This window comes from Lissotriton vulgaris, chromosome 4_1, assembly GCF_964263255.1.
Source record: "Lissotriton vulgaris chromosome 4_1, aLisVul1.2, whole genome shotgun sequence".
NCBI classification, from domain to species: domain Eukaryota; kingdom Metazoa; phylum Chordata; class Amphibia; order Caudata; family Salamandridae; genus Lissotriton; species Lissotriton vulgaris.
The window spans coordinates 1,461,444,753-1,461,470,993 of NC_141691.1; the positions used below are offsets into that span (position 1 = coordinate 1,461,444,753).

Here is a 26,241-nt window from a genome sequence, read left to right on the forward strand (position 1 = left end):
TTGCACAATTCTTGTGTTTGCCCTGTCTAGTTGCTGAAGAACCCTGCTTTTATCCTACCAGACTTAGGTCGCCTGTTTTGTTGTGGGTTTTTCTTTTTTTTTTAAAGTGATAAAGTGCCTTTCTGAAGAGGGACTCAGAAACCTATTTGAACTTTTTGACTTCCAGACTTTCACCGGGACCAATCCACTTGGTTTATCATCCGACCTGGGATTTATTGAGGTCAACCTCAAACCACACTTAGACCCATGTCTACAGCTTCTTTAGACTATCACCAATGCTTAGCACCTTTTGGCATTACGTTCATACCTCCCCTGATTGAATTGTTGCCATTTGGTGTGATTTTGCTTATTAAATGTTTTTTTTAGTTATATAAATTGGAGTCGAATTTGTAGTGCATTTTGTTTTTAACTTTTTAACGGTTTTGAAATTTCTAAACTGTTCTAGAACACCTGCCTGCTCTGAGCCATAGCTACCAAGGGTTGAGCTCACGTTTAAATTTCTGAAACCTTTCACCGGATATAACAGATTAAAGACTATTATTTATAGTGGGCTTTCCTCCACTCTAGTTGTATGGGTTGATAGAGACACAGAGAATCTTCCAATCCGAACACCGCTCAGGTCAGAGAGTACGAGTCAGTGTGAATGTGTGTGTGATTATGCACTCTCTTTCATCACCTTCGGAGGAACAAAGGATTTTGACAGAAATATGCAACAGGTAAAGCTATTGAACAACACACTTGAAAAGTAAAGGCATCACAGGTTTAGCTCATCAAATGACATATTAGTGCTCAAGTTGAGGTCAAATAAATGTATAATACACAGAATGCTGCAATTGCTGTATAAACACAAATAATTATCTTAATACAAGGTGTGACACACCTTGTTGCCTGTAATAATGAAATGACACAGCTGCTCAACTTTAATAACTTATTACAGTTGAGTTCTTAGGTAACAATGCCTGCAGCCAGAGCCAGAATTCACAGGGAAAATATAGAACATGGAGCAAAATGTAAGCTGCACTTTAAAAAAAAGAAAACAAAATGGGGTTTTTCTTCTTCTGCTCTGTTTTGCTAGTTAGATTAAAAGTGATAAGCAGAAATTAGATAATTATGGCAGCATGTTTATGCTCCGCAGTTCATGGGTAACGATAGAAAAGGTAGGCTCTCTACGTGTTTCTCTACATTTTGAGCTACTCCTTTTTTCTTTTAATCTGACTTGTACTAAATTGATTGATTTTTTTAAAACAAATATAGAGATGCTTTTTTGGTATATTTAATTTTGCACTAGCGAGTCTAATTTTATTCTTCATGTTGGCAAACAAGCTATTGCTTTTATATGAAAAAGCAACACACCGGTTTGTGGGAACGGTGATGGTGTGACCATGGATTATAAGGTATAAAGTACTCCTACTCTACATCATGAAGATATTGCAAGTTACCCTTGGAGTTTCATAACCTTATAAAAGAGCTCAGCCTTTGGCCTCGTTACTCTATATGATCATTGAACTCCTCTGTGACTTGCAATAACCTTAAAATGTAAGTAGGAGGTTCTTTATCCTATACATTACAGGGGATTTCTACCATCGCTAATTACCTCTTATAATGAAATTATCTAACTGTTCAACTTTAACAACATACTACAGTTGAGTTCTGATGTCATAATGGATCCTGCCAGCAGCCCAGAGGCAAGGTAGGGAAGAAATGCGTTACTTACCTGTAACAGCAGTTATCCAGTATTGGTATCTTTCATAGATTCACATGCCTGAATCATTCCCCGTCGTCGGGGTAGGAGTCCCCGGTAAATAACAATAGTAATGTCACATAGACATATACTTAGTACTAGGCCAGTGGCCTCACATTAGTAGCCTATCTAGGTCCTTATGTAAAAAGGACCAAACTTTGGCCAGGAGCCAATCAGCTACCATCACCCTTCTCACCTTCCTGGAAGGAGCCCTAGTCCCTCAGATTTTCGTAAGCACAGTGCTAAGTAGTACCTACTGAGAGGGAGAAGGTGAGCCCTTCCAGGGGAGGCGGGTGGGTTGCATGTGAATCTATGAAAGATACCAATACTGGATAACTGCTGTTACAGGTAAGTAACGCATTTCTTATCCAGTATTATGGGTATCTTTCATAGATTCACATGCCTGAATCAGAATAGCAAGCAATAATGAGCACATTTCGCATAATACATTCGTAAAGACATAGTAATCTTATCACAAGTTGTTACACAGTTTACATGATACTCACAACCTGATAAGAAATGTGCGATAAATTACCTGGAAGGTGGGATGATAGGAAGAAGGCTCACCACTAATGAAATAGATGACGTAGGACAGCCTGCCCCACTGCTGCATCCTTCATAAGTTCAGAGTCCAAGCAGTAGTGCTTGGTGAACGTATGTGGTGTCTTCCATGTCGCCGCTCTGCAAATGTCGACAATGGATACCCCAGCAAAGAGCGCCAAGGAGGTGGAAACCGCTCTAGTGGAGTGTGCTCGTACTTTTGAAGGCAGAGGGTGGCCCGCCTGTTGGTGACAGAAGGCGATGGCCGCTGAAATCCATCTGGAAATGCTCTGTTTTGTTAAAGCTAAGCCTTTCCTGGGTCTGCTAAATGCAACAAATAATTGGTTGGACTTTCGAAATTGCTCCGTCCTGTGAAGGTAAAATTTGAGACATCGTTTGAGGTCCAATGAGTGAAGAGATCTTTCAGCCGCAGATGATGGATTCGGGAAGAAAGATCGTAGGACAATAGGTTCGTTGAGATGGAAAGAGGACGGAACCTTCGGTATAAACTTAGGGTTAGTCCGTAGAATGACCCTGTCGTTCTTGAACTGGATGAAGGGGTCTTGCACAGAAAAAGCCTGCAGTTCACTCACTCTCCTTGCCGACGTGAGCGCCAGCAATAGAGCTGTCTTCCATGACAAATATTTTAGATCTGCTCTGTGGATTGGCTCAAACGGGTGTTTCATTAGTTGAGTTAGTACCACATTTAGTTGCCATGTAGGTGGAGGTGCTCTAACTGGAGGGAAAGATCTGAATAATCCCTTCAGAAACTGTTTGATTAGTCTGTTGGTCCATAACGAAGCTCCACACGAAGATCGTCTGAACCTGGAGATGGCCGCCAGGTGGACCTTTATTGAAGCGTGTGCCAGTCCAGAATTGGCTAAGTGGAGCAAGTAGGGCAGAATTTGTGCTGGAGTAGAAGTGAACGGATGCAAATTCTGAGCTCTACACCACAAACAGAACCTTTTCCACTTGAGGGAATACGTCTTATTAGTACTTTCAGCCCGAGCCCGGGCTAAGACGACCCTGCATTCCTGTGGAATATCTAAATCCTGGAACTCTCTGAACTCAGGAGCCAAGCTGATAATTTTAGAGATGTTGGATCCGGATGCTGGACTTGTCCCTGGTTCATTGTGAGGAGATGTGGGCATGTCCTGAATAGAATTGGAGGTTCCAGCGATAGAAGGTGTAGCTCCGTATACCAGTGTTGGCGCGGCCACGCTGGGGCTATCAGGATCATGGTACAACTCTCTGCTTTCAGTTTCCGCAGAACCCTGGGGATCAGGGGAAACGGTGGAAAAGCGTAAGCAAAGACGTTGCACCATGTCATCGAAAAGGCATTCCCTAGGGACCTTTTCTGGGGAAGCCAGCTTGCGTAATGTTGGCATTTCGCGTTCACTTTCGTCGCAAAGAGATCCAGGTGAGGTTTGCCCCAACGGGAGAACACCGAGTCGAGCGTCTGCTGGTCGAGCTCCCACTCGTGGCAAAGTGAACGCTGTCTGCTTAGCGAGTCTGCCAGGGTGTTGTCTACTCCTGGGACATACTCTGCCCGCAGAGAAATGTCGTGTTGTACCAGCCAGATCCAGATTTGCTGAGATTCTCGAGACAACGTCCTGGATCGAGTACCCCCCTGCTTGTTCAGGTAGTGCATTGTGGTGGTGTTGTCCGTCCTCACAAGCACTGGGGAGTTCCTGATACGGGGCAGAAATGCTCGAAGTGCCAGGCGCACTGCTCTCAATTCCAGCAGATTGATGTGGAGTTGTTTTTCTGCCACTGACCATTGACCGTGTACTTGCAGTTCCTGTAGGAACGCCCCCCATCCTTCCAGTGAAGCGTCTGTGGTTATCACATGAGGAGAGACTGGGAGAAGAAAAGGGAGACCCTTGTTTAAGTTGTCGCCCAGAAGCCACCATCTCAGAGCTTTCTTCATGACCTGAGTGATCCTGATCCAGTCGTCGAAAGACCCTGTAGATTGGATCCACTGATTTGTTAAGGCTTCCTGTAGAGGCCGCATGTGTAGGCGACAGTGAGGAATGAGAAAAATGTTGGAAGACATCATTCCTAGCAATGATTTGAATAGTCGAACTTTGACTCTCTGCTTGGCCTGAATGTGGACAGCCAGAGTCTTCAGCTTGACCTGACGTTCTCTGGAAGGAAAGGCTTTCTCTTGTTGTGTATCCAACGTTGCTCCCAGGAAATTGAGACGTTGTGACGGTTGGAGAGTTGACTTTTCCTGGTTGAGTGTTAAGCCCAGATTTTTGAATAGATGAAGGCAGGCCGAAGAGGACTTGGCTGCGCCTATCCGAGTCGGAGCTTTGATGAGCCAGTCGTCTAGGTAGGGAAAGACTTGGTGATGATGCTGGCGAAGGTATGCCGCTACTGGTGACAGACACTTAGTGAAGATGCGTGGAGCTGACTTCAGGCCGAATGGTAAAACCCTGAACTGGTAGTGCCTGCCTGCCACTGCAAACCTCAGAAATTGTCGATGACTCTTGTGAATGAGGACATGAAAATAGGCATCCTGGAGGTCTAAGGATACCATATAGTCTTTTGGATTGAGTAGGTGTAATACCTCCTGGAGGGTAACCATACGGAAGGACTGCTTCTTGAGGTATATATTTAGGTTTCTCAGATCCAGTATTGGTCTCCATTGCTTCTTCTCCTTTTTTCTGACCAGGAAGAATCGGGAATAGAATCCTCTCCCCTTCTGACCTCGAGGAACTCTCTCCACTGCTCTTTTCTGGAGCATTAGAGAGAGCTCCTGTTGAAGTAGGCGTAGATTCTTGTGCTGCATAGGACATGGTGGGTTCGGAGGAGGATGTTCCACAAACTCCAAAGTGTGTCCGAAGCGAACTAACTGCAGCACCCAACGATCTGTTGTAATTTGTTTCCAATTGTGAAGGAAGTTGGTAATTTTTCCTCCAACTGCGAATTGTGGAGAAGAGGTGGAGGTATGCTGGAGAAAGCAGTCATTGGCGTCTGTAATTATCCTTCTTTCCTCCTTTCCCTCGAAAGGACGACTTGTTGTAGGAAGCTCGTCCTTGTTGCTGTCTCTGCTGATATTGAGGCTTGTACTGCTGAGAAGAGTTATAAGCGGACTTGTAACCTTGATAGCTGCCCCTATTCTGCTGCCCTCTACCTCTGGATCCTCGAAAGGAATTAGTTTTGTATTGTAGGGTGCCTAAGGCTTTCGCCGTGTCGGTATCCTTCTTAATACCTTGCAGCATATCATCGATATGTTCACCGAAGAGCAGTTCGCCATCAAATGGCATGTCTAGAACTTTGGCTTGCACATCAGGCCGGAATGCTGTGGCTTTTAGCCAGCCCTGGCGTCTCAAAACCGCTGCTCCTGCCAGTTGACGAAATCCTGTGGACGCGATATCTAAGGCCACATCGATCATCTCTGAGGCAGAGCGTTCGCCCTCCAGCAAAATTTTCTTAACCTCTTCTTTCTGGTCTTCTGGGATTGCCTCTAGATATGGAGCTATATCTGCCCATATCTGTCGATTGTAGCGACCTAGTAATGCTAGAGAATTTGCAGCCCTGACTGATAGGGCGGACATAGAAGAAAATCTTTTGCCGATGGCATCAAGTTTTCTCCCCTCTTTATCAGGAGGCGCTGTTATTGCCGCTGACGGGTTGCTAGACTTCTGCTGAGCGGCCTGTGATATAACTGAGTCCGGTTTAGTCTGGCCAGTTAAGCATGCGGGAGCAGTGTCTGGGGCTTTGTACTTCCTTTCAAGTCTAGCCGGCACTGGAATGAGTGAGGAAGGATTTTTCATAATTTTAAGTCCTTGCTCCCATATATAATCGATTACTGGGATGGATCGAACAGATCTTTTGAAGGATTCCTTAAAGTCATGGAGGAAACAGTCCTGCGTTTCCGAAGCTATTTGGATGTTGAATCTCGCAGCCGCTCTCCCTACTATATTATGGAATCCCCCTAAATCTTCAGGGGGAGAATCATCCTGTACTTGCTCTGGGGATGCCGGATCCTGGTTGTTGTTATCATCAGAATCCTCATCATGTATTTCACCTTCCTCATCTTGGACTTCATCATGTCTCACTTCTTCCTCATATTCATCCTCATCAGAAGAAATTTGAGGAGGCAATTTCTCATGCTCAGGATGCACAACCAGCGGAGGTGGTCGCTGGCGACGTTGAGGTGTTGGAGCTTCCTGCTGTGCTGGCACTCCTGAAGCAGGAGCAGAAGACGGAAATCTTTGTTTATAGTCTGAAATCAGAAACTGTAGGTCAGAGACAATTGAAGCCGGGAGGCATACCATAGGCTGAACAGTGGTATGCTGCCGAACTTCTTCTTGAATTGTCACCTCTTCGAGATCTTCACAGTCTGAACTCTCATGAACCTTAATGTTAAGATGAGAGGGACTGGATGCTATGGGAAACATGTTCTCCACGTCAGGGTCTTCTGCCTCCAGAAATTGCGTTGGCAGCAGTTGCTGGACTTTGCTAGGTGAAGTCATCTCTGGTGTCACCATGCATGATGACATCTTAAAATGGGTATAGGAATACTTCAGTGACGGAGAGCCCTTTGATTGTAGATTCATTGTAGCGTCTGATGGAGCGTCTACAATAGTTGACATGTTATCATACATTCTCATCGTCGACTGCATCGACGTCGATGATGTTCTCGTCGACGACAATGCCCTCGTCGACGGCGGCGTCGACACTGCAGAAATCAACGACGACGACGGCTTCGTCGACGGTGTCCTCGTCGACGGGCTCGACGACGATGGAGTCGTCGTCGACGGTGTCGTCGTCGACGGTGTTGTCGTCGACGGTGTCCTCGTCGACGGTGTGCTCGTCGACGGTGTCCTCGTCGACGGTGTCGTCGCCGACGGTGTCGTCGTCGACGGTGCTGTTGTCGTCGACGGTGCCCTCGTCGACGGAGTCCTCGTCGACGGTGTCGTCGTCGACGGTGTCCTCGTCGACGGAGCCGTCGTCGACGGTGTATTCGTCGTTGACGAGGAAGTCTTCGTCGACGGTCCCGATGTCGACGGTGTCTTCGTCGACGGTGGCTTCGACGACGACGAAGTCCTCGTCGACGATGAACTCGACGATGGTTTCTTCATAGACGCTGGAAGCCTTGTCTTCGTCGACGATGAAGCAGACGTCGACGGGAGCGTCCTCGGCGGTTTTGTGAGAGGAATAACAGAAGGTATTGACCTACCCATCGTCGACGACGTTGTGGCAGTGGAAGCCATGGAGAAAGTAGTCGCCGTGGATGTCGAAATGGAAACTGTTGACATCGTCACAGGCAGGCCAGAAGATACCACCGCAGGCTTTTTGAAGGCTGTCATCTGAAGAGAAGGCTTGACCTTAGGATGACCCTCCACAGATTTCGGCTTCTTGTGAGGAGGCACAGCAGACTGACCTGGAGATGTCTGTCGAGGCCTTTTAGGAGAGGAATGGAAACTTCTGAAGGAACACTCACTCTCACCTGAGGAGACTTGGTCCTTGTTCCTCAGTTTCTGGAGCCACAGAAGCAGTCGCCCTTCCCTGTCTTTCAATGTCTTGACCGGGAGAGTGCGACAAATCTTACATTCCTTGGCAGAATGCTGAGGATAGAGGCAATACAAACAGTCCTCATGCTTGTCCTCTATGTGTAACCTCATTTTACTACATGAGGCACATGGCCTAAAAAGACCTTTTTTAGGAGTAGTAGACATATTAAATACTAATACTCCTTTTCCAACTGAACTTGAAGAAAAAGTAGTCAAAAAACCAAAGATATAGAAAAAAACCTGAGCAGAGCTCAGTGGAGACTCCTCTGCACGACGTGCGGTAGAAAATCTGAGGGACTAGGGCTCCTTCCAGGAAGGTGAGAAGGGTGATGGTAGCTGATTGGCTCCTGGCCAAAGTTTGGTCCTTTTTACATAAGGACCTAGATAGGCTACTAATGTGAGGCCACTGGCCTAGTACTAAGTATATGTCTATGTGACATTACTATTGTTATTTACCGGGGACTCCTACCCCGACGACGGGGAATGATTCAGGCATGTGAATCTATGAAAGATACCCATAATACTGGATAACAGAACTTATCTGCAACTGTAAGTGTAAACAACTACTTTGCATTTTATTTTTATGGTTTTTTTTCTACATGAACAGTTGTAAGTTGCAATATCCATGACCTTACACAGGAACTCGGCCTTCAGCCTCGTTCCCTCAAATGGTCACAGAACTCCTCAAGGACTTCTTCATAATATATTTCGGGGAGCACGTTATCCCATATACTACTGAAAGCCTTGTGGCCTTTCTAGTCCTCTATAATAAAGCAATAGCGTAGCTGCTCAAATGTAATAAGTTGTTACTGCTGAGTTCTGACATCACAATTCCTGCTCCCACATCCAGCAGCCAGGGTGCAAGGCAAGTCATGGAACATAATGATAGTCGCAGTTTAAACTGGAAACATGAACTGGCTTTTTCTTCTTAATACCCATTTCTAAAAAGAACAAGTGATCAGATGATAGGAGATATTTATGGCAACATGTTTTTTTTTCCATCATTGCAGGAAAGATAGAATCTGTGCATGTTTCACCACAATCTGAACCACGGCATTTTTAGTCTGACTCGTGTTAAACTGATTTTAATATATATTTTTTTTTAAATTACTAAATTCATTTTGGTGCATTTATTTTCACAGTACATGTTCTACTTTTATTCTTCTTGACTACAATTAACATGAATTATCAAGGATTTAAGTGGTATGTGGGAAGGCTGATATGACCTGGTATTAGAAGGAATAAAGTACCCCACTTGGCCTTGTTCTCCTATATGGCCACTAAACTCCGTAGTGACTTGCAATATATTTATAATGTACAGCAGGGGGTACTTTATCCGATATGTATTCTCAATTCAGAGGTTAGTATCTTTATATGAACTATGGCTCCACAGAAATAATACAATGGAATGTACGGTTTACAAAAACATGCCACCTCTTTGAAGAGAAAACTATGTTTAAAACATTTTTTTCTGTTTTATACTGTTAACTGTATTACCTCGTCAACCCTTCCTTATCCCAGTCCTTAAGCAGTGAGGCACGCCCACCTCCTTCAAGGAACCACCTGACCCAGCTAAACCCAAAAAATACCTCTCTACCCTCCTCCTCTTTGATCTGCCAATGAGGCATAACCACAGAACTTCATGTCTCTTTTGTCTGCTCTTGTAGACACATCTTTTCGGTCCCGGCAGGCCGAAGCGGACTACCAGTCTTCACTGGTCCACTCTTTGGAGTGTTTTTTTCTTATAGAAGGGATGCTTTGCCTGGGTTGGTGTTGATGGATTCTTCCTGGTTGTTCACATGGAATACTGTATGGGTGCTGGCCAGGCTGAGCTGTGGTATTCACTGGTTAGCACACACTAGCTTCTGCCTCTCTGCCTGGAAGTGGGAAGGGAACGTCTGTGTTGCTATGTTGGTGGCAGGCGTCCCTTCTTGTCTGCTTGCTCCTGCTATTTGTCTCAGGAAGAGGTAAGTGGTAAGTGCAGATGGGGCACAAGGTGTGTGGGCTTCCCATAGTACTCCTCTACCCCCCCCACCCATCCTGGTGGTGAGTTTGGATTCTAAGTTGGCGGTGGTGTTTGTTTTCTCTCTGGGACAGCCTAGAGTTTGGGCCTATATGTGGGCATCTTTCTCATCCCTGATGTTGGGATGAGTGTGTGAGAAACTTTCTTGGAGCTTTTTCAGGATGCATAGCTCACTCTGCTGCTTTCATCCTGTTCCTGCCTGAGGACCCCCTGTAGGTTTTCAGCCTTGAAAATCCTCTTTGAAGGTAGGGGTGCAGTAGGTCAGCAGGTTCTATAAATCTACTATAGACAAGCTGTGTCACTCCAAAGTTAATTCTAAAGCATGGAGCTTGTTGTTTTCTCCAAGATTACATAGTTGTGCTCTTTCTTTAGAGCATGTTCTTTTTTGGAGTGTTGCCCCTTTCTAAATTCGGATATCAGGGGTCTCGTGGGTATGTTGCGTGTGAGCTCTTTGTGGCACCCATTTAATTTTAGCAGAGGTAAGGGTGATCTATCGGGTCCCGCATTCTTCTGGTTGATGGGACTCTTTTTCATGGGTAGAACTTTGTTCCATGCTCATATTGGGAGCTTTTGATCTGTTAACACTATGTCTGACTGTTTGCAGGCTCTGGCTCTAGGATGAAAGACTGCTTCATAGATTTGGCCTGTCCTAGCTGTACGTTTAAGTTCAGTTCTGGGCTTGGACTAAATCATGTTGGGCTAAGGGGCTGAGTGTTTCCAGTACACTTTGGAGGTTCCCCTGCAGTCTCCCAAGCCCATTTTTACCATGGGGTGGCCTGTGGAATGGAGAGTACTAGCTGTGAGTGTACTGCTCCTTTATGTGCCTACACTTTCTGTATCTTAGCCTGGTTCCTGATGTGAACCGTGATAGGCCTAAGGCATTGTTATAGTACTGCCTCTTTGATTGATTCTCAGCTCTCCTTTTATTTGGGTTCAGATCAAATAGACGGTCTCGATGACCTACCATCCTCTCAGGATTGTCCTTTGTCACCTCTTCCTTAGCTGAGGGAGTTGAAGTAGGCTATCCACTGTCGTCCTTGAGTTCCTTGGAAACATTGGGATCTGCTCTCTTTAAGCATTTCTCCTAAGTGCCTGAGTATCTGGTACATATGTTATGCCTGTTGACTTTATATGGTCCTGAACTACTCTTGGGGTGTGTGACTCTAGCTGGATTTCTGTTACTATTCATGGTTTTCATGGAAGCCTTTACATCTGTTTTCCTTTTCCCTTTTTCAGGAGTATTAAGTATTTTGACATGTTGGCCATAGTTTTCTACTGGGTAATGTTTCTCCTTGATATGATCTGAATTTGACATTCCTAGAGGTTCCTTGCCTCGATTCTTTCCTCCAGTCGTGACTGTAAGTTGGCCCTTGAATAGCCACCCCTACTCTCCATTTATTCTCCCTGCTGGTCTTTGAGGATTTAGGTGTGGCGACAGGGCCTTAACTCTTTTTGGTTATGCTTCACCCTTGAATGGTAGAATTCAGAGTAGCTTTTAGGCCTCTGTTCCTAGCTGGGCTTGATGAGCTCTGCTTTATCTTACAGTTGTTGATGTTGCTTCTTGTTGATGATGCTGGCTCATCAGTATGTTACCATTGTCGTCTGTTGTCCTGCTGTCCCCTACCTTTGTTTAGAATGGGTGGAGGAGTCTAGTTCCCTTTTATGACTTTCTTTGCTTGCTAATGAAGTGCCATCTCTTGTTTCCTCTCCTTGTTCAAATGGATTTATGGTGGGCAATAGCTTTATTTCTCTTGGTCTCTTGATCTTGCTTTCTGGCGTTCCTTGTCTGCAGTGCTATCTTATGGCTTGGTTTGGTAGGCACCTTCTGTGTCTATTTCCTTTGTTACTTTCGGGATGGTGCCCCGGTGCTTTGTCGGGTGGGCTTTTAGTTTTGCTTCTAGCTCCGCTTATATGCACTCTTAGGGATGAGTTTCCTCCCTGCAGAAGGGGTCTCAATTTGGGCATGTAGGCTTCTGCATGTTTTGTAACTTCTGAATTGATTACCGCAGTGGCTTAGTAGCGTAGTATATTGGTGTGTTCCTCTTTATAGTCTCTGGTGGTATTGTAACACACCCTGCACCTTGTTTTAGGACTCTGTATACTGAGAGTGCCTCCTTTGTTTCTCTGCCCAATAGCTTTGGGTAACACTTTTGGTGCTGCTGTTCTCTCGGATGCCTTCTTTCATCTCATCTGGGTCCTGTTGTGAATCTTTCAGTCTTGATTTCTTTTTATGTCCGTGGTGTGGGAGAGCATGGTTTGCTCCTGGTCTCATTTGTTTGGAGGCGAATCAATCTGGTTGGCTATGGCTCCTGTTCAACTCTCGCTTTTGTGGGATGGGCGTGTTGGTTGATCTGTGGTAGGCTACTTGCTGTGCATGCAGTCTTTTCTTCCTGCTACATTTCCTCAGTTGCTGCAGTGTTACTTCTGGGTGCATCCTGAGTTGCCTGTGTTTCCATTGTGGATCGGGGAAGGAGTTTACTATCTGGTATACCATCCCTCCGAAAAGACCAAATTACTTACCAGGAGTCTGCATTACTCCAATTACACTTCCTCGCCCCACTACTTACTTCCCTCCCTCCCTGCAACTTGTCATAACCTCGATCCTGAGTTTTCAGGGAAGACAAGGTTCTGTGGCCAATTCTTTTATGGTCCTCTTTTGAGTGTAGAAGCTGAAGGGGACTATGGAGAAGGACACATAGACTTTTCTTTGCTTTAGCTTTGTCAAGTGGTGACAGAGGGTAGGGGACTCGTTTTGGTGGGTAAGTGTTAGTACAAGGAAGGGTAATCAGAGTGATGAAGATTGAATCCAATACCAGAGGCGCTGTGTGGGTGGGTGAGTCTATGATTGTAAACATCTTTAAGAGATGTATATCCTTGGTTGAAAAGGTCCATGGAAGTGACGCTATATTATGCTGCTGGCATTATCATAACCTTTTCTTCGGTCAGATGAACCTAATAAGTGAGCATGCTTCACTGAGAATGTTCATGCATACAGACTACTTTGTTTTCTGCCACTAAAGTTTCAATTGTCTGCAAATATAGTGGTAAGATTCTATTAAACAGGACTGTCCCTTTCCCCCTCGCTTCAAAAATACAGCATAAATTGGTTATCTATTCTAGAAGTCCATTAAAACTATGCAAATTCTTACTGAATCGCCAACTTCCTACCAGTAATCTTTCTTCCCTGATTACCAGTAGGACAATGGTACATTCATTGTATTTACTTAGCAAATCACTTTTCTGCATTTAAAAGAGTTGGGTATTCAAAGATGTTGTGCTAAGTCAGCAATTGTTCTTTGAGTAATGATTAAAGTATATCGTATTTCCGAAGGCACGAAAGAGAACCTGTGATTTTCCATTGTGGACATATTAGCTCGTGAGTCAAAATCAAGACGGTCCGTCGTAGAACTGAGCTGACTGGCAGAAGTCATCAACATATCCAAAACTGTGGCCTGCACAGAGTAAGCTGATAGCGCCATTACTAATGCTTTTCTTCAGAAGGTCTTCAGGGAGCCTTTATTAGGTGGAAACCATTCCCTGCCATGTTCTACCTCACTGTTTCGCATGCACTCTCCTCGAGCTTTATGGCCAGCCCACTGAATTGCAGGGGATATGGTCTGCTCCGCTGGATTGATACACAACTACAAAACTGCACTCTGCACAACCACTTAACCCTGAATGATAGGTAAAAACAGTCGTCAAGAAACCAATGCAAAGACCAAGGGAGACAATAAGGAACATAAAGCAGCATTTTCCACGAGTTTTACTTATATCTATCCGAAAAGGGTTTAAAAAGCAAGCATTTACAATGCAATGGTCTCGGCATTTTTAAAGTTAGAGCTATTGGCATTGCTCATGACATTATTTTTATTTATGTTTTTGTTTTTAAAACATATAAATAAATGGCATTGTCATTTACAATGCCAAAAGCTTAATCGCTCGCAAATGCGAGACCTATTGCATTTGCACCCATACACAGAGCCACAAACACAAAGACACGCACACACACAGACAGTCACGCACACACACAGAGACAGAGCCGCGCACACACACAGAGACAGAGCCGCACGCGCACACACAGACAGAGCCGCGCACACACACATAGAGCCGCGCCCACACACATAGAGCCATGCACACACACATAGAGCCATGCACACACACATAGAGCCATGCACACACACAGAGCCACGTACACACTCACAGACAGAGCCGCGCACACACACAGAGACAGAGCCGCGCACACACACACAGAATTGCACACACACACACACAGAGCCGCGCACACACACACACAGAGCCGCACACACACAGAGCCGCGCACACACACACAGAGCCGCGCACACACACACAGAGCCGCGCACACACACAGACAGAGCCGCGCGCAAACACACACACAGACAGAGCCGTGCGCGAACACACACAGACAGAGCCACGCACACACCAGCATCACCACTGCAGAGTTCTCCTACGTTTTCTTCTCCCATTTCATCATCACAACATCTTCTTCCAAAACCTCCTCCATTCATTACCATTGCCGCTGCCCCCACCCCTCCCCCACGTAACACCACTGCATGGGTCCCCTACTACAACGGCGAACACTGCTCCTGCCATCAGCACACTTCCACAGTAGCAGTACAGAAATATCCACCTGCATATATATTGACTCCGAATAATAGCTACAGAGGTAGCCATCCACACGGCAGTGCAGATTTACTATTTTAAATCCACATCTATATACCTTTCTAATAAAGTGCCAGTCGATATTGAGGAGTCAATCAATATATGTGCAGGTCAATAGTTGATACTCAATATTTTTGTACCACACCCACCACTTCAATTAATGGACCACCCTGATCACCAATATGCTACGTATGGCCTTCCCTTCTCAATTAGCAAACATGACCCACCATGGCAAGCCCATAATAGTGATCCCCCTCTATAAGTGGTGCCCACAACCAGTACTGCTGCCACTATATCAGCACCTCCCTTCGTTGCCACCAAAACTAACAACAGTCTTCCTGTCATCGGGGGTGTGACCAACAGTCAACCGAGATGACCACAGCTCAATAAAGCTCCGACCGTCCACAGCATTAAACCTTACAAATCAGCACATTATCCTGATCAAAGTCGATGATCTGAGCTGGAAAAACGTGTCTGAGACCCCCGTGGTGGTCCCCGGACGAGACGGAACACAAGGCAGCTGCAGACGCAGTTGAGCATGGCCTACAGCAGCTGTTGAGACCCCAGCACCCGCTTCGCCGATGAATGATGGAGCTTCGGTGTGATGGCCGGAGCTCCGGTGAGGAGTGGTGCAGGCTCGGAGAGCGCCTGGAGAGGTGAGGCGGCCCTCCGACACAAAATGCAGTAATCACTGACGCGGAGAAGAGTAAACAGAAGCTTCGGTGGGTGATGCAACTCTGCCCCGAGGCATGAGCACCTTTGCTGGGCCTGGAGCTGGGAAAGAAATTGAAGGCGGAAAAGGATCCGCAACAGTGACGAGACATCCATCGAGATTGGAGCCCGGAAGAGAGATCGAGTCCTGCCTCTGCCAGTCGATGCTGCCTGGAGCCGAGGGGCAGTGACTACACGCTGGGGCCGAAAGCTGAGCATTGCAAGGCCTGAGTTCTGAAGACTAGTAAGTGTGCAGCTCGGCGGCAGGTTTGGGTAGAGGGGGTGAAAGTGAAGGGATTTAGCCACCCCTTCCCTTTATTACTGCTCCACCGAGCTGTAAAGCTACCCCAGCGAGGGATCGATCTAGTGGGCCGCAAACTACCAGCTAACAGACGGGCCGACAGTGCGAACAGCACAGAGGCTTACTGTATACGCTTGCGGGTGGGGGTGTAATTAAGACCGTTGGGAGAGGGCTGTACAGGGTTGGCTGTCTCCCCCTCCAACTCAAAGCCCTCAAGGCCCAATGCTGCAGCGTCTTTGTGCAAGCTTGTCTCCAGCAGGGTGATCAGAGACACGACCATGTTTCTCCGAGGCGAGGCAGGATTGCCTCTGAGAAACCAGCGTCATTTTCAGATTTGGGGGCGTGGTTTTCGTTCTCTCCTCTTCCCATTGGCTGGAAGGTAAAATTCCAGCCAATGGGAAGAGAGAACGAAGAGAAAAAACACGCCCCCGAATCTGGAAAAGACGGGGATTGAACCAAGTGACGCCCCTCTCCTCCAATGGCTGGCCTCCGTTTAGGAAGCCAGCCAATGGAGAAGAGGGGCGGGCTCAAGCCCCCTACTAAGAGACATTAATTCTCGGCTGCGCGGGCACTGCTGCGCAGTGCAACGCTAGTCCGAGACCTAAAAAATGTTTTACACAATTGGTCTGACAGGCCTTCTTAATCCTGATCAGATTATACCTGTCAATGAAATGCTAAAGTGCATATTTTAACTTCAAAATAAGTGCTTCACATGCTAGTGAGCTCCTTATAGAGTCAGGGTTTGGCAGGATTCCAGAGTACTGTACCCTTGTCTTCACATTTCTGACAGATTTAATTACAGGCTGTTAAATCAGATGGCTGGTGAGCATACTATTCTCTGAAAGAAAATGCTGTTGATTTCCGTGGCATAAAAACATTTTTCAGCTTTGAAATTCCGCAGCTGAAACTGGTGTTCCAATGCCAGGTATTTTTACTACCAATTGCAATGTTATGGTATGCTAGAAAGCAAACAAAATCAACACACAACAAGCTTCGGTTTCGAATGGCAGTGGTTTCCCACGCATCATTGCATGTCACCTTAAGTACAGCCTAGAAGCGATCCAGTTAAAACCTGCATCGGCTTAGTATAGCATTGATAAGCAGTTTATGCTGGTCTATCCTGTACCTTTAAAGGGAAGAGCAAGACCGCATAATACACCCTTCCCGCTACCAGGGCATATCATTTGCACCTTAGCCGCCTTCCAGGTCTCACGTAGCCATGCTCACTTCTACCAGTCCAAGAAAAAGGTCAGAATAATTCCGGAATTATCTGTGGTTTCACTTCAATGGACAATTTCAACCGAAGCTATAAATCTCTTAAAAAGGAGTCCCAACCTTGAAAATCCACAGAACGCCCCCGGGTTTGGATTCAGTGCATATTTCTCACAGTCAGAAAAAACAAATTTACAACAAACATCTTTGTACTTGCCATGTACTTAAAAACGGTCATGTCTGCCACTCAACCTACTTCCCTGTTAAGAACATGCTAATCTTGACCAAGTTAACCTAGCGCAACAGACTCCTTCAAGCTCTTCCCACTAGTCTTTATAATTAGGTAGACATAGCATTCGAAGTTACCACCAAACTGTGTTCATCCTTTGCAGATTCACATCCACCTGCTTTTAAATACATAAGGGAAGCTGGCTCTCAGTGTACCCGGGTGATTATTCATGATCATTATTGAAGGATTAACATGTGCCCATGGCCTAACCCACCCATTTTCTTACAAAGAAGCCAGCCACCCTGGGCAGGACTGATGAATTTTGCCTGACTGGCACTTCCAACACGCAATCACTCACCCCTTCATCTAAATTATCTTACCTTCCTGAGCACTTTTAAAATATCCCATGAAAGCAACTTCCTTCAACTACGAGTGTTGCCATCCCCACAATCCTCATGTGAATGTCACATAAGCACACAGCATGATAATCACTATTTTTACTCAAATGAGACCATCTTGCTCCGTGATCTCAAAGAGGATATTTTTGTGGAGTTGGTTTTCCCAAGAGACATTTCATTTAAAGCTTTATAAGAACTTGTTTCATGTGCGAGTGTGGTCTATTGCTTTTACTGGGTGTTTTGGAGGATTTGTATTCAAATTCAACAAAAGTGCCTGGGGTGGTCTGTATAATGCTCCTTAAGATTGCTACAATGCTATTCTTTGACATGTTACCATGGATACCAACTTAATGAGGATTGAACCTTTTCGTAAGTGAATAATAAATCATGGTAATCAGTGCTTTACATGGAAATATAGAAGTGCAAGTACTCACTATTTAGAGTACCTGTTTGCTCACAAGAAGTGCTGGTGCTCGCCCGTTAAATGTATTGTAGGAGTGCTAAGAAGTGCAGGTACTCTCCCTCTCAAATTAAAGAAGTGCATGTACTCGGTACTGGACCGTAGCTGTCCGTTTAAAACACTGCCAGTAATAACCACCCAAGTCAGGTCTTTAGGACTTCTCTCGGACTCCAAAATTAGCTTAACGGTTGCACAGTAAGCAGACTTACTAACAAGCTAGAAAACATCAGGGTTGGCTCTCTTTAAGCATCATGTGATGGCAGTGGAAGCCCCCTTCAATCTGAAAACTACTTTTTTCAAGTCAATCAACATGAGTGTCAGTAGCAGTACGTCCACAGGTTTAGGCTGGACAAAACTCAGAGGCAAGACACAGGGACACTATCAGACAGTGGGAAAAGATCTCCCCGACACAGCAACAACAACCCTTCTTCCCAGTTAAATGTATTCAATTTAAATGCATGTATATTGTCCACATACAACTATGTACTACAAACATGCTGCTTTTTTTTGTTGTAAGAGCCATATGTCTCCCGGCTTTGACTGAAAAACAAAGTCAACCAACGCCATGCTACTAATGAAATTGAGAAACAAGGAAACCCACTCTGAAAACAGATTTTTTGAATGCACCATCCCTAGTCAGGAGAACATACTTTCGCTGAGCTAATGAACACCAAGCCTAAAAACATACATGTGTCAACACAATTGAAATGTACAGATTTCTAGACTGCTGAATTAAACAAGACTGGAGGCAAAAACACAATATATTGGGTACTGTAAGAACAAAAAATTGCATGCGTAAAGATACTAAACTTTGAAGCTATATCCCTTATAAAAATACTATGTTATTTGGTGTATTTATATCTTGCATACAGTACAATGTGATGACACTCACCACTAGTTGGCAACAGTGTATAGCATACATACATAAAATATTGATTAACCCATGCAGTCATGCTCAAGATGGAGTACCCTAAAGGTGATACAATTTTCAATATGGGTCCTAAGAGCGATCCTGTTCCACCTGTTGCCCATTTTCGGAAAATGTGTGTGTTTGTTATTTTTTAGAACATTTCCTACACCCTAAATTTGTGTTAAAATGACGAGGGGTTTCAGGAGTGGGTGCGAGGAGAGCAAAGGATTAGACAGGGAAATACAACAGCTCACCAAATAGAATGACAGATTAGTTGTGGTGGTAGGTGTTAGAAGCTTTTGTTGTGGTTCAGCAGTGGGGAGAGCAAGAGATTGTAGAATGGAGCAAGAGAGGGAGAAGGGTCATTAATATCTATTTTTGTTTTCACAAATGGCACAAAAACTGACAGCATCACAGACCACCATAAACCACAAGGCTTGCCTTGCATGGGCGAATAACTAACTATGGCTGTGAATAATGTGTTTATAGCGGAAATGAGAAGAACAGGACTTGAGCTGTACAAGCCTTTAGTCATTACTGAAAACTACACAATGTCAGTATGAATTTAAGCTAGCCTCATAAAAACATAAAATAACATATCCCAAACGTGTTCATATAGCGGCATGAGAACGAACCAAATGAGGTCCTAATTCGTTCACGTAAGTGCTTTGGAATGTGGAAAAGTCGCTTGCGACAGCCCCCCTCCCCCTCTCCTCCCACACACATTTCTGCTCCACACGGACGCCTCGCCGCGTAATCACCGGGAGACGGGCGATAAATATTTGCTCTTCGCGACTACCTTGACGTTGAACGTTATGTTCTCCATGACGTGGACCCGCTCCGGAAACGCCTTGGCCACTTCCTCCACGCTGTTGAAATACAGCACTGGCTCCTTAATGTCCCGGTCCTGCTCCAGCAGCTTGAACTGCCCTGAAAACAAGAAAAGGACAGTGAGAAGATGCAACGAGCAGGGCAGCGCGCGCGCCCCAGGGTCTCTGCCACGGACCTGCCGCGTTTATGAACTGTTCACGCGACCCTCAAAAGGCATGCTGATGCTTCTGTCACACGTGTAGGGTCAACAGGGCCACCAAAAAGAGTTACATTTGTTAATTATTTATTTCACCTTCTAGATACACTACTCGGTTAATTCGTTCCACGCTTCGTTTCTAGTTATACAATAAAATGATTCCCCAAACAACGGGCTGGTCTATTCTTGAATTAATCCAAGATGATATTCACCAGTTAGACATTTAAAAAAAAACTATCATATTAATTTCGGCTATGGTGCATTCTAAATAGAAACCAGACCATTTCTAGCATCTCAGATCTGCGCACCAGCGAAGTGTCGAATAGTTCATGTAGGATGCTGAGACATGCAAATACAATATTCATTAATGAAAAGTGAGCACCATTAAAGAGTGTTATATAGCAGGTGTGCAATGCGCAACTGCCACTGGTGCATACATGACAACATTTGGGAACAGAAGGAGGTTACAAAATATATCGTAGCGAATTAATTTTCACAGTGACTTGCATTGAAGTGGAGGATTTTCCAAGAGGCAGAAAGCTGAAAATACCCTTTTTTTTAGTTTTATTTATTTCAAGAGTCTTCTGCCTAAATGTTTAGTGCTGGCATGTATGGTATGCAGGTGCGGCACAGAAGAACTCTAACTAACTGTAATGGCTGTAGGTGGACCAGTCTGTGTGGTTGGAAAGGTGTGCGCTAAGGCCTATGTAGAAGAGTTGAGCGAAGTGATGAGGTCCGTATAGGGTCTGGTCAGTGAAGCTCACAACAAGCTGGTATGTAGCACATTTTAATTATGGTATGTAAGTGAAAGGGTGAGTTTCATGCAATATCTGTCTTTCGTATTAGATTGAAGCTCAAGCGCCTGAGAGTGCATTATTTTCTACTTCTTAGGGTGCTGTGAGGTTCAGAGGGGCAGACTAATGCCACAATACATGGGTTTATGCCATCCACCCCGAAGCAGTGAACCCATTGTAATACACAGACCCCAAAGTAAAGGGTTTATCATGACCCAGAGAAATGAGGAAATTGGAGCCCCCTCAGTTGGTATGGCCGTTCAGTAGCCAAAGTTAGTCAACTGCTGGAGGCTCATGGAATGATTACGTTAGGTGAATGACGGGGTTCTGGATTGGGCCCTCCCAGACTATTCCCTGGAACCTGTGTTTCATGACCTAGAAGGAAGGATTATGTATGGGTGGTGAATGGAAACAAGTACAACATATAATACACCTAACAGAATCGTGGGTCGGAATCAAAATTCACTATTGCAATCGGCCAACTTCATGGCACAACTAAAATGTTCTAAGGTGCTAACTAAGACATTTTAACCTTCACATGGTTATTGCGGTCTCACTTAATTATGGAGTCGACACAAGGAGAATTTGGCAACAAGCCTTTAACTATACACAATAAGAACACTACAGCACACAAGAGTGTAACATAACATTAGGATATAAGTCACATATAAACTTAACTATTCGACTTGGTGAGCATGAGAGTAAATATTAAGTCGATCAAGAACACTTACAACCTCGAGGAAGAATTTGTCATCCATAAGGAAAATATAAGTGGCACAATTCCCACTAGGAATTAAACATTACTGAACAAACCCAGTGCCCACGACACAACCATACATACTGTGCTGTGATATGAATAATAAAGGTATGCTTCATAAGGAATTAATTGCATTACTGACAGATTCAGTGAAGAAAAAGTTTCAGACTGAATCAATTTGTTAATTTTTAACGTTTTTATTATATAATATAATGTTGATATAATGTGAAAACTGAACATCATGCCTGTGGAATTGTATCTAAGCAACTTGGTAACCACATTACTATATGTAATGAATTGTAATGTATGCTGGAAAAGGAAAAAAATAAAAAGATGTATTGTGTGATATGTCTGGATGTGTGATATGTTTGGATTCAATAGCAGAAAGAGACATGTAAAAGCTGGTCAGGCAGCGTGCTGTGCAAAGTACAGGATTTAGTTAGCGTTCAAGCCATGCATCTAACTACCTAGTCCTTTAAGTGGAATAAAAAAATGACCTGTGGTCCACAACAGGAGTTTGCCTACAAACAGCTAAAAGTTGCCTCTGGGCAAGACATAAAAATTGTGATGTTGTAAAACCGTGGAGTCAAATCAAAAAAATGTGGAGCTGCCCGGGCCAAGGGCGGGCCCATCCGCACCCGTCAGAGCCCGGAGGAGACTGGACTGGGCCACCCCCCATTCTTTTGGCTATCGTTGACTTCAATCTTGCTTAGGTGAGCCAAGGTCATTTTCTTTTTACACTGAACAGACTAGTGTGTTAAAAGGGACTATGGGGAGGCGTGCGGGACACCCGTTATTTAGACCTGCCGCAACAAGCATTAATGCGGTACAAAAGGGGGTGGTGATGGACGGAGCATCTGAATCAATCAAACATTCACACCCAGTCAGTTGAGTTGAAGATTTTGAAAGATCATCCAGAGGACTGGTGCAGAGTTAGTAACTGGACGAATATCAGGATTTCCAGGAGGAGGAGGTGTATACTGTGAGAAGCACAAGCACCCTGAAATAGTGGTGCAGCTTGGAATATAATTGTGGGTAGCCTGGCAGGTCTGACAAGTTGTCCTGAGGACAAAATGGGTCTCAAAACGTCGATGGATGAAAATGGACCCAAGGTTCTGTGGCCGTGCCAGTCTGTAGCTGTATGAGGTGTGTGGCTGCATGTTTGCATGGCTTTAAGGGGTGCACGTTCTAAAAACGTGTTACTTCAGCCAAAAGTACATCCATCATATTAAGTTAATGTGTAACATTACAGCCTCAAGATTGATGGCTAAACTACTATAGGGACCTGTCCTGTTATTTACTGCAGGTCCATCAACAGCCAAGAAGCCTTCCCTTTGGAGCTGAACACCCTAACATATGGAGGAGCAGGCTTACTCTCCCCCCTTTAACGTAGCACCAGTACATCAGGCTACGTGTATTTGAGAATGAGGTTTGGCTTTTGTACACTCTAGGTTATTGTGGAAAATCATGCCAGGCTCAAATCCTTGTGCATCAAGTGTCCGCCTAGTCAGTCAGTGGGGGAATCAAACTGACTTTGTTGACACCCCAATGCAAAGTCTTGCATCAACATTTCCATCTACTTCAAACTTTAATTATGAGTAATGTCAACATACAAAATGCAGTGTGCTGTCTGGAACAGCCTCACATACATGCCCGGTTCTGCATTGCTTCCTTAATTCGGTCTTAACTAGACCGTACACACCACCAAACTACACTTACAGCCTCTTGTGTTAGAAGGTATTGCTTAGCCTTTGCTAAATCAAATTCTAAAAAAATATTTTACAAGAGCAGTGCATAACCTGCTGGAATTGAATCAAAGTTGCCAGTTAAAGACAGCGTTTGATGTGTGGGTGAATAGCAATGGAAGAATACCAGTTCACTCTCATAACCACCCGAAAATATTCCAATGTAATACAAACCATATCTGATATTGTATTGATGCTTTACAAAACTTTACAATAAGTGGCTTGCTTAACAAGAGGTCAGCTTTGAAGGTGGAAACACAGGTGCCCAAAACACTTTGTGACCCGGGCCATGGGAATATAAAGAAACGATGTTCTCCTCACATTCCCGTGGGACCATACCATCTGGAGAAGTACGGCAACAGCCTCACAGCACTGCCACTAATCTGCACCAAATAAAAAGAAAAAGCATGAAAACGGCCTTTTTGATGGGTCATAGGGAGCACACTACTTTTAAAATGCTCACTGGTGTCCCTAACACTCTGAAACCATTTTTGCAGGCAAGGTTTCCTATAAAACCAGACTCATTCTTTTGATCAGGTCTGTGCTTAGTGAAAATGTTTAATAATTAGGTCCATCAGTTAATGGGAAAACTTACAGATGGGAGCAAGAATGGGAAACAAAATATCTGACACCTTCCATTTTAACCCCCTACATCAAACAACGCATACTTCATTGGAGAAGAAATACTGCTGTTAATGCACCAAATCAATTAACATTAAGGAGGGTCAATTCGCAGTATATGGAGAATCTTGTGCTCAGATAATCAGCCAAGACCAGTAAGGGCAAATATACACAGTCTTCTTTCCAGTTTATAGATGTATTAAACTGTCACAACTAATCATTAGAAAAAGTAAAACATTAGTAAGACTCAAAAGCCAATTCATTATAAAGGCAATATTACAATATGCCTACTGCTTTGGGATAATTATGCCCAGATTACTTAAAGAGGGACAGGTATTCGCCACAAAATAGTGTAAAATGAGTTCATGGATGTTGTTACAATTTAAGTTTCAAGCAACATAATACAGATGCACTTGGTTGGTAGCAACCTGCGGTGGCCCATTCATACAACACGTAAAGTTACAGATGTTAAAAGAAAGCCTTAAGTGAGATAATGCCCAGTGCAGACATAGGGCTTGCTACATGATACAAGACCTGCAACATTAACAAGCACTAGTTAAGCCATTAGGTCTGAATTCAATGTGTTAATAAATGCAGCTTTGACGCATGGGAGCGAGACATATAGAAGGGAGTCATCAGGACAGACAGATGTAAAGCTGTAAAGTAGTGTCTCATTAAGTTTACAATAAGCAATCAAGTGCAGACAGAAGGAGACACCCAAAACAACCAACAGGATTAGGTGAGAGAAATGAATGCTCTACTCGGCTAAACTAAAACTTGATTGACAAAGAATCAAACCAGCGGCTGAAATACACTGATAGAAGAAAACATAAGAAGAGCAGAACCAGAGCCCACTTTATGTATGTAGTTAGCAACAGTGGCGTAGGAAGGGGGTGTGGTGGGTGTGGGCCGCCCTGGGTGTCATCACTGAGGTGGGTGACAAAATGGCAAAAATAAGTGTTTTAAATGTATTTTTGCCGTTTTGTCAAGCCGTGGGTGACCAGAAATTTTCCGCACTGGGTACCACCTGACCTTGCTACGCCACTGGTTAGCAAGAAGTCAGTTTGACAGTTATACTGACAGAAAAGCAAGACCTGCATGTACCTCGTATGTACCTTAAAAGAGGAAACACACCATGTAAAGTTAGAATGGAGATCCACACATTTGTTTAATACACTCATTCTTTTAAACTTTCTAAGTGTCAATGCTCATCAACGTTTGTTCCAGTTACACAATAAGCCATTGTGGTTGTGTTGTGGGGAGTCTGGATGGGCACTGTTACTTTTCAAAGTCTTGCTCTGAAATTGAGGTGCTCTGAGGTGGAGTCTTTCAGATTATAATCTTAATTAACATTGAGCTTTTTTTTCTGAAATAGACACTGTCCTAAAATAGAATTGGGAACTGGAACGCGATTTTAATGCCAAGGGACTAGGCATGCATGTAAGGGAAAGTTTTGTTTTATTTAAGTACATTGAAGGGAAGAGATAGTCCCCTTCCGCCTGCCGTCAACCTTCCTTTAATTTAGGACGTACACTTACAACAGACATGTGCACAAAGAGTGCCTAGATATTTCTCATACAGCGGTGCTTTAAGGGGTCCATGAACCCTAATGAAAGTCAAAAAAATTGCCCATTCCAGGTTCCCAGTTGGGGTGCAGTGTGCCTTTTGCATCTCTGAGGACCAGTAACACTACCCATGCAGACACTTTTCTCATAATAAGGTCTACAGCCAAGGACCATATCTGAAATTAATATCTGACAGTCACTCAAAACATTGTCACAAAATGTACAGTGTTTTTCGTTCTAGTGCTTGTTAGATTTCATCTTTTCCTGTGAAAAACAAATGCTCAGCAGTCCGTGAATGTCTAGTCCACCTGTTTTATTAAGATCTGCCTGGCACCACCCAAAATATAACATCTCTCTCACTGCAACAAACGCAAGTTACAGTAGCAACAGCTTTATTTAAGAGGACAAAACACAAAGCAATACAAAGTTTCACATACCGTAGACGATCATTCCACAACCAGCTGCCAGACGCGTGTATGTTACATGTTCTATGTTTTATGTTTTATGTTACAACTAGCCAAGAACCTAGGACAACAGGCCCTCCGCATTTCAACCACAAAGGCCGCCAGCCCATAAGGCAACCGAACAGCCATTCAATAACAACCTACCTAATGCTGATAAAATGCTGAATGCTGAACGTTACACCGAAGTGTTATAAATATTATATGTGTATGTAACAATAAAAATATATTTTTAAAAAACAGTGTATCAGGGTTCGCAGTTTTCAAATCGATTAGGGGTTAAACAGGAGTCTCCCCCACCTTGTACCCCTGTGGCAAGCATGGGCCCCTAGAAGCATAGTGGGCTGAATAATGGGTAAAGGAAAAGAAAGATAAGTAGCTAAAATGAACCTTGTTAATGGTTCTACATCCTCGTGTCAAATGCGAGGAGATCAATCCACTACCAAAGATAATATCCCAGCAGAGATTGACTAGCTTGGGCTAAATGAATCAGCAAACATCTAAAAGGGAAGACAACTGCAAACTAGCACTGAACACTCGT

The 26,241-nt window shown here is 44.3% G+C and overlaps 1 protein-coding gene across 2 annotated transcripts in view; it reads right to left on the minus strand.

Annotated features, from left to right (window-relative positions):
- Window positions 1–26,241, minus strand: part of GAREM1 (GRB2 associated regulator of MAPK1 subtype 1) — a 519,813-nt gene that overhangs the window by 153,761 nt on the left and 339,811 nt on the right. The window contains exon 3 of one of the 2 annotated variants that reach the window (XM_086965694.1): window positions 19,530–19,660. The exons of the other annotated variant lie outside the window; for it this stretch is intronic. Coding sequence (XP_086821820.1) covers window positions 19,530–19,660 — 131 coding nt within the window. The remainder of the gene's footprint in view (window positions 1–19,529; window positions 19,661–26,241) is intronic. 2 annotated transcript variants of the gene reach the window in all.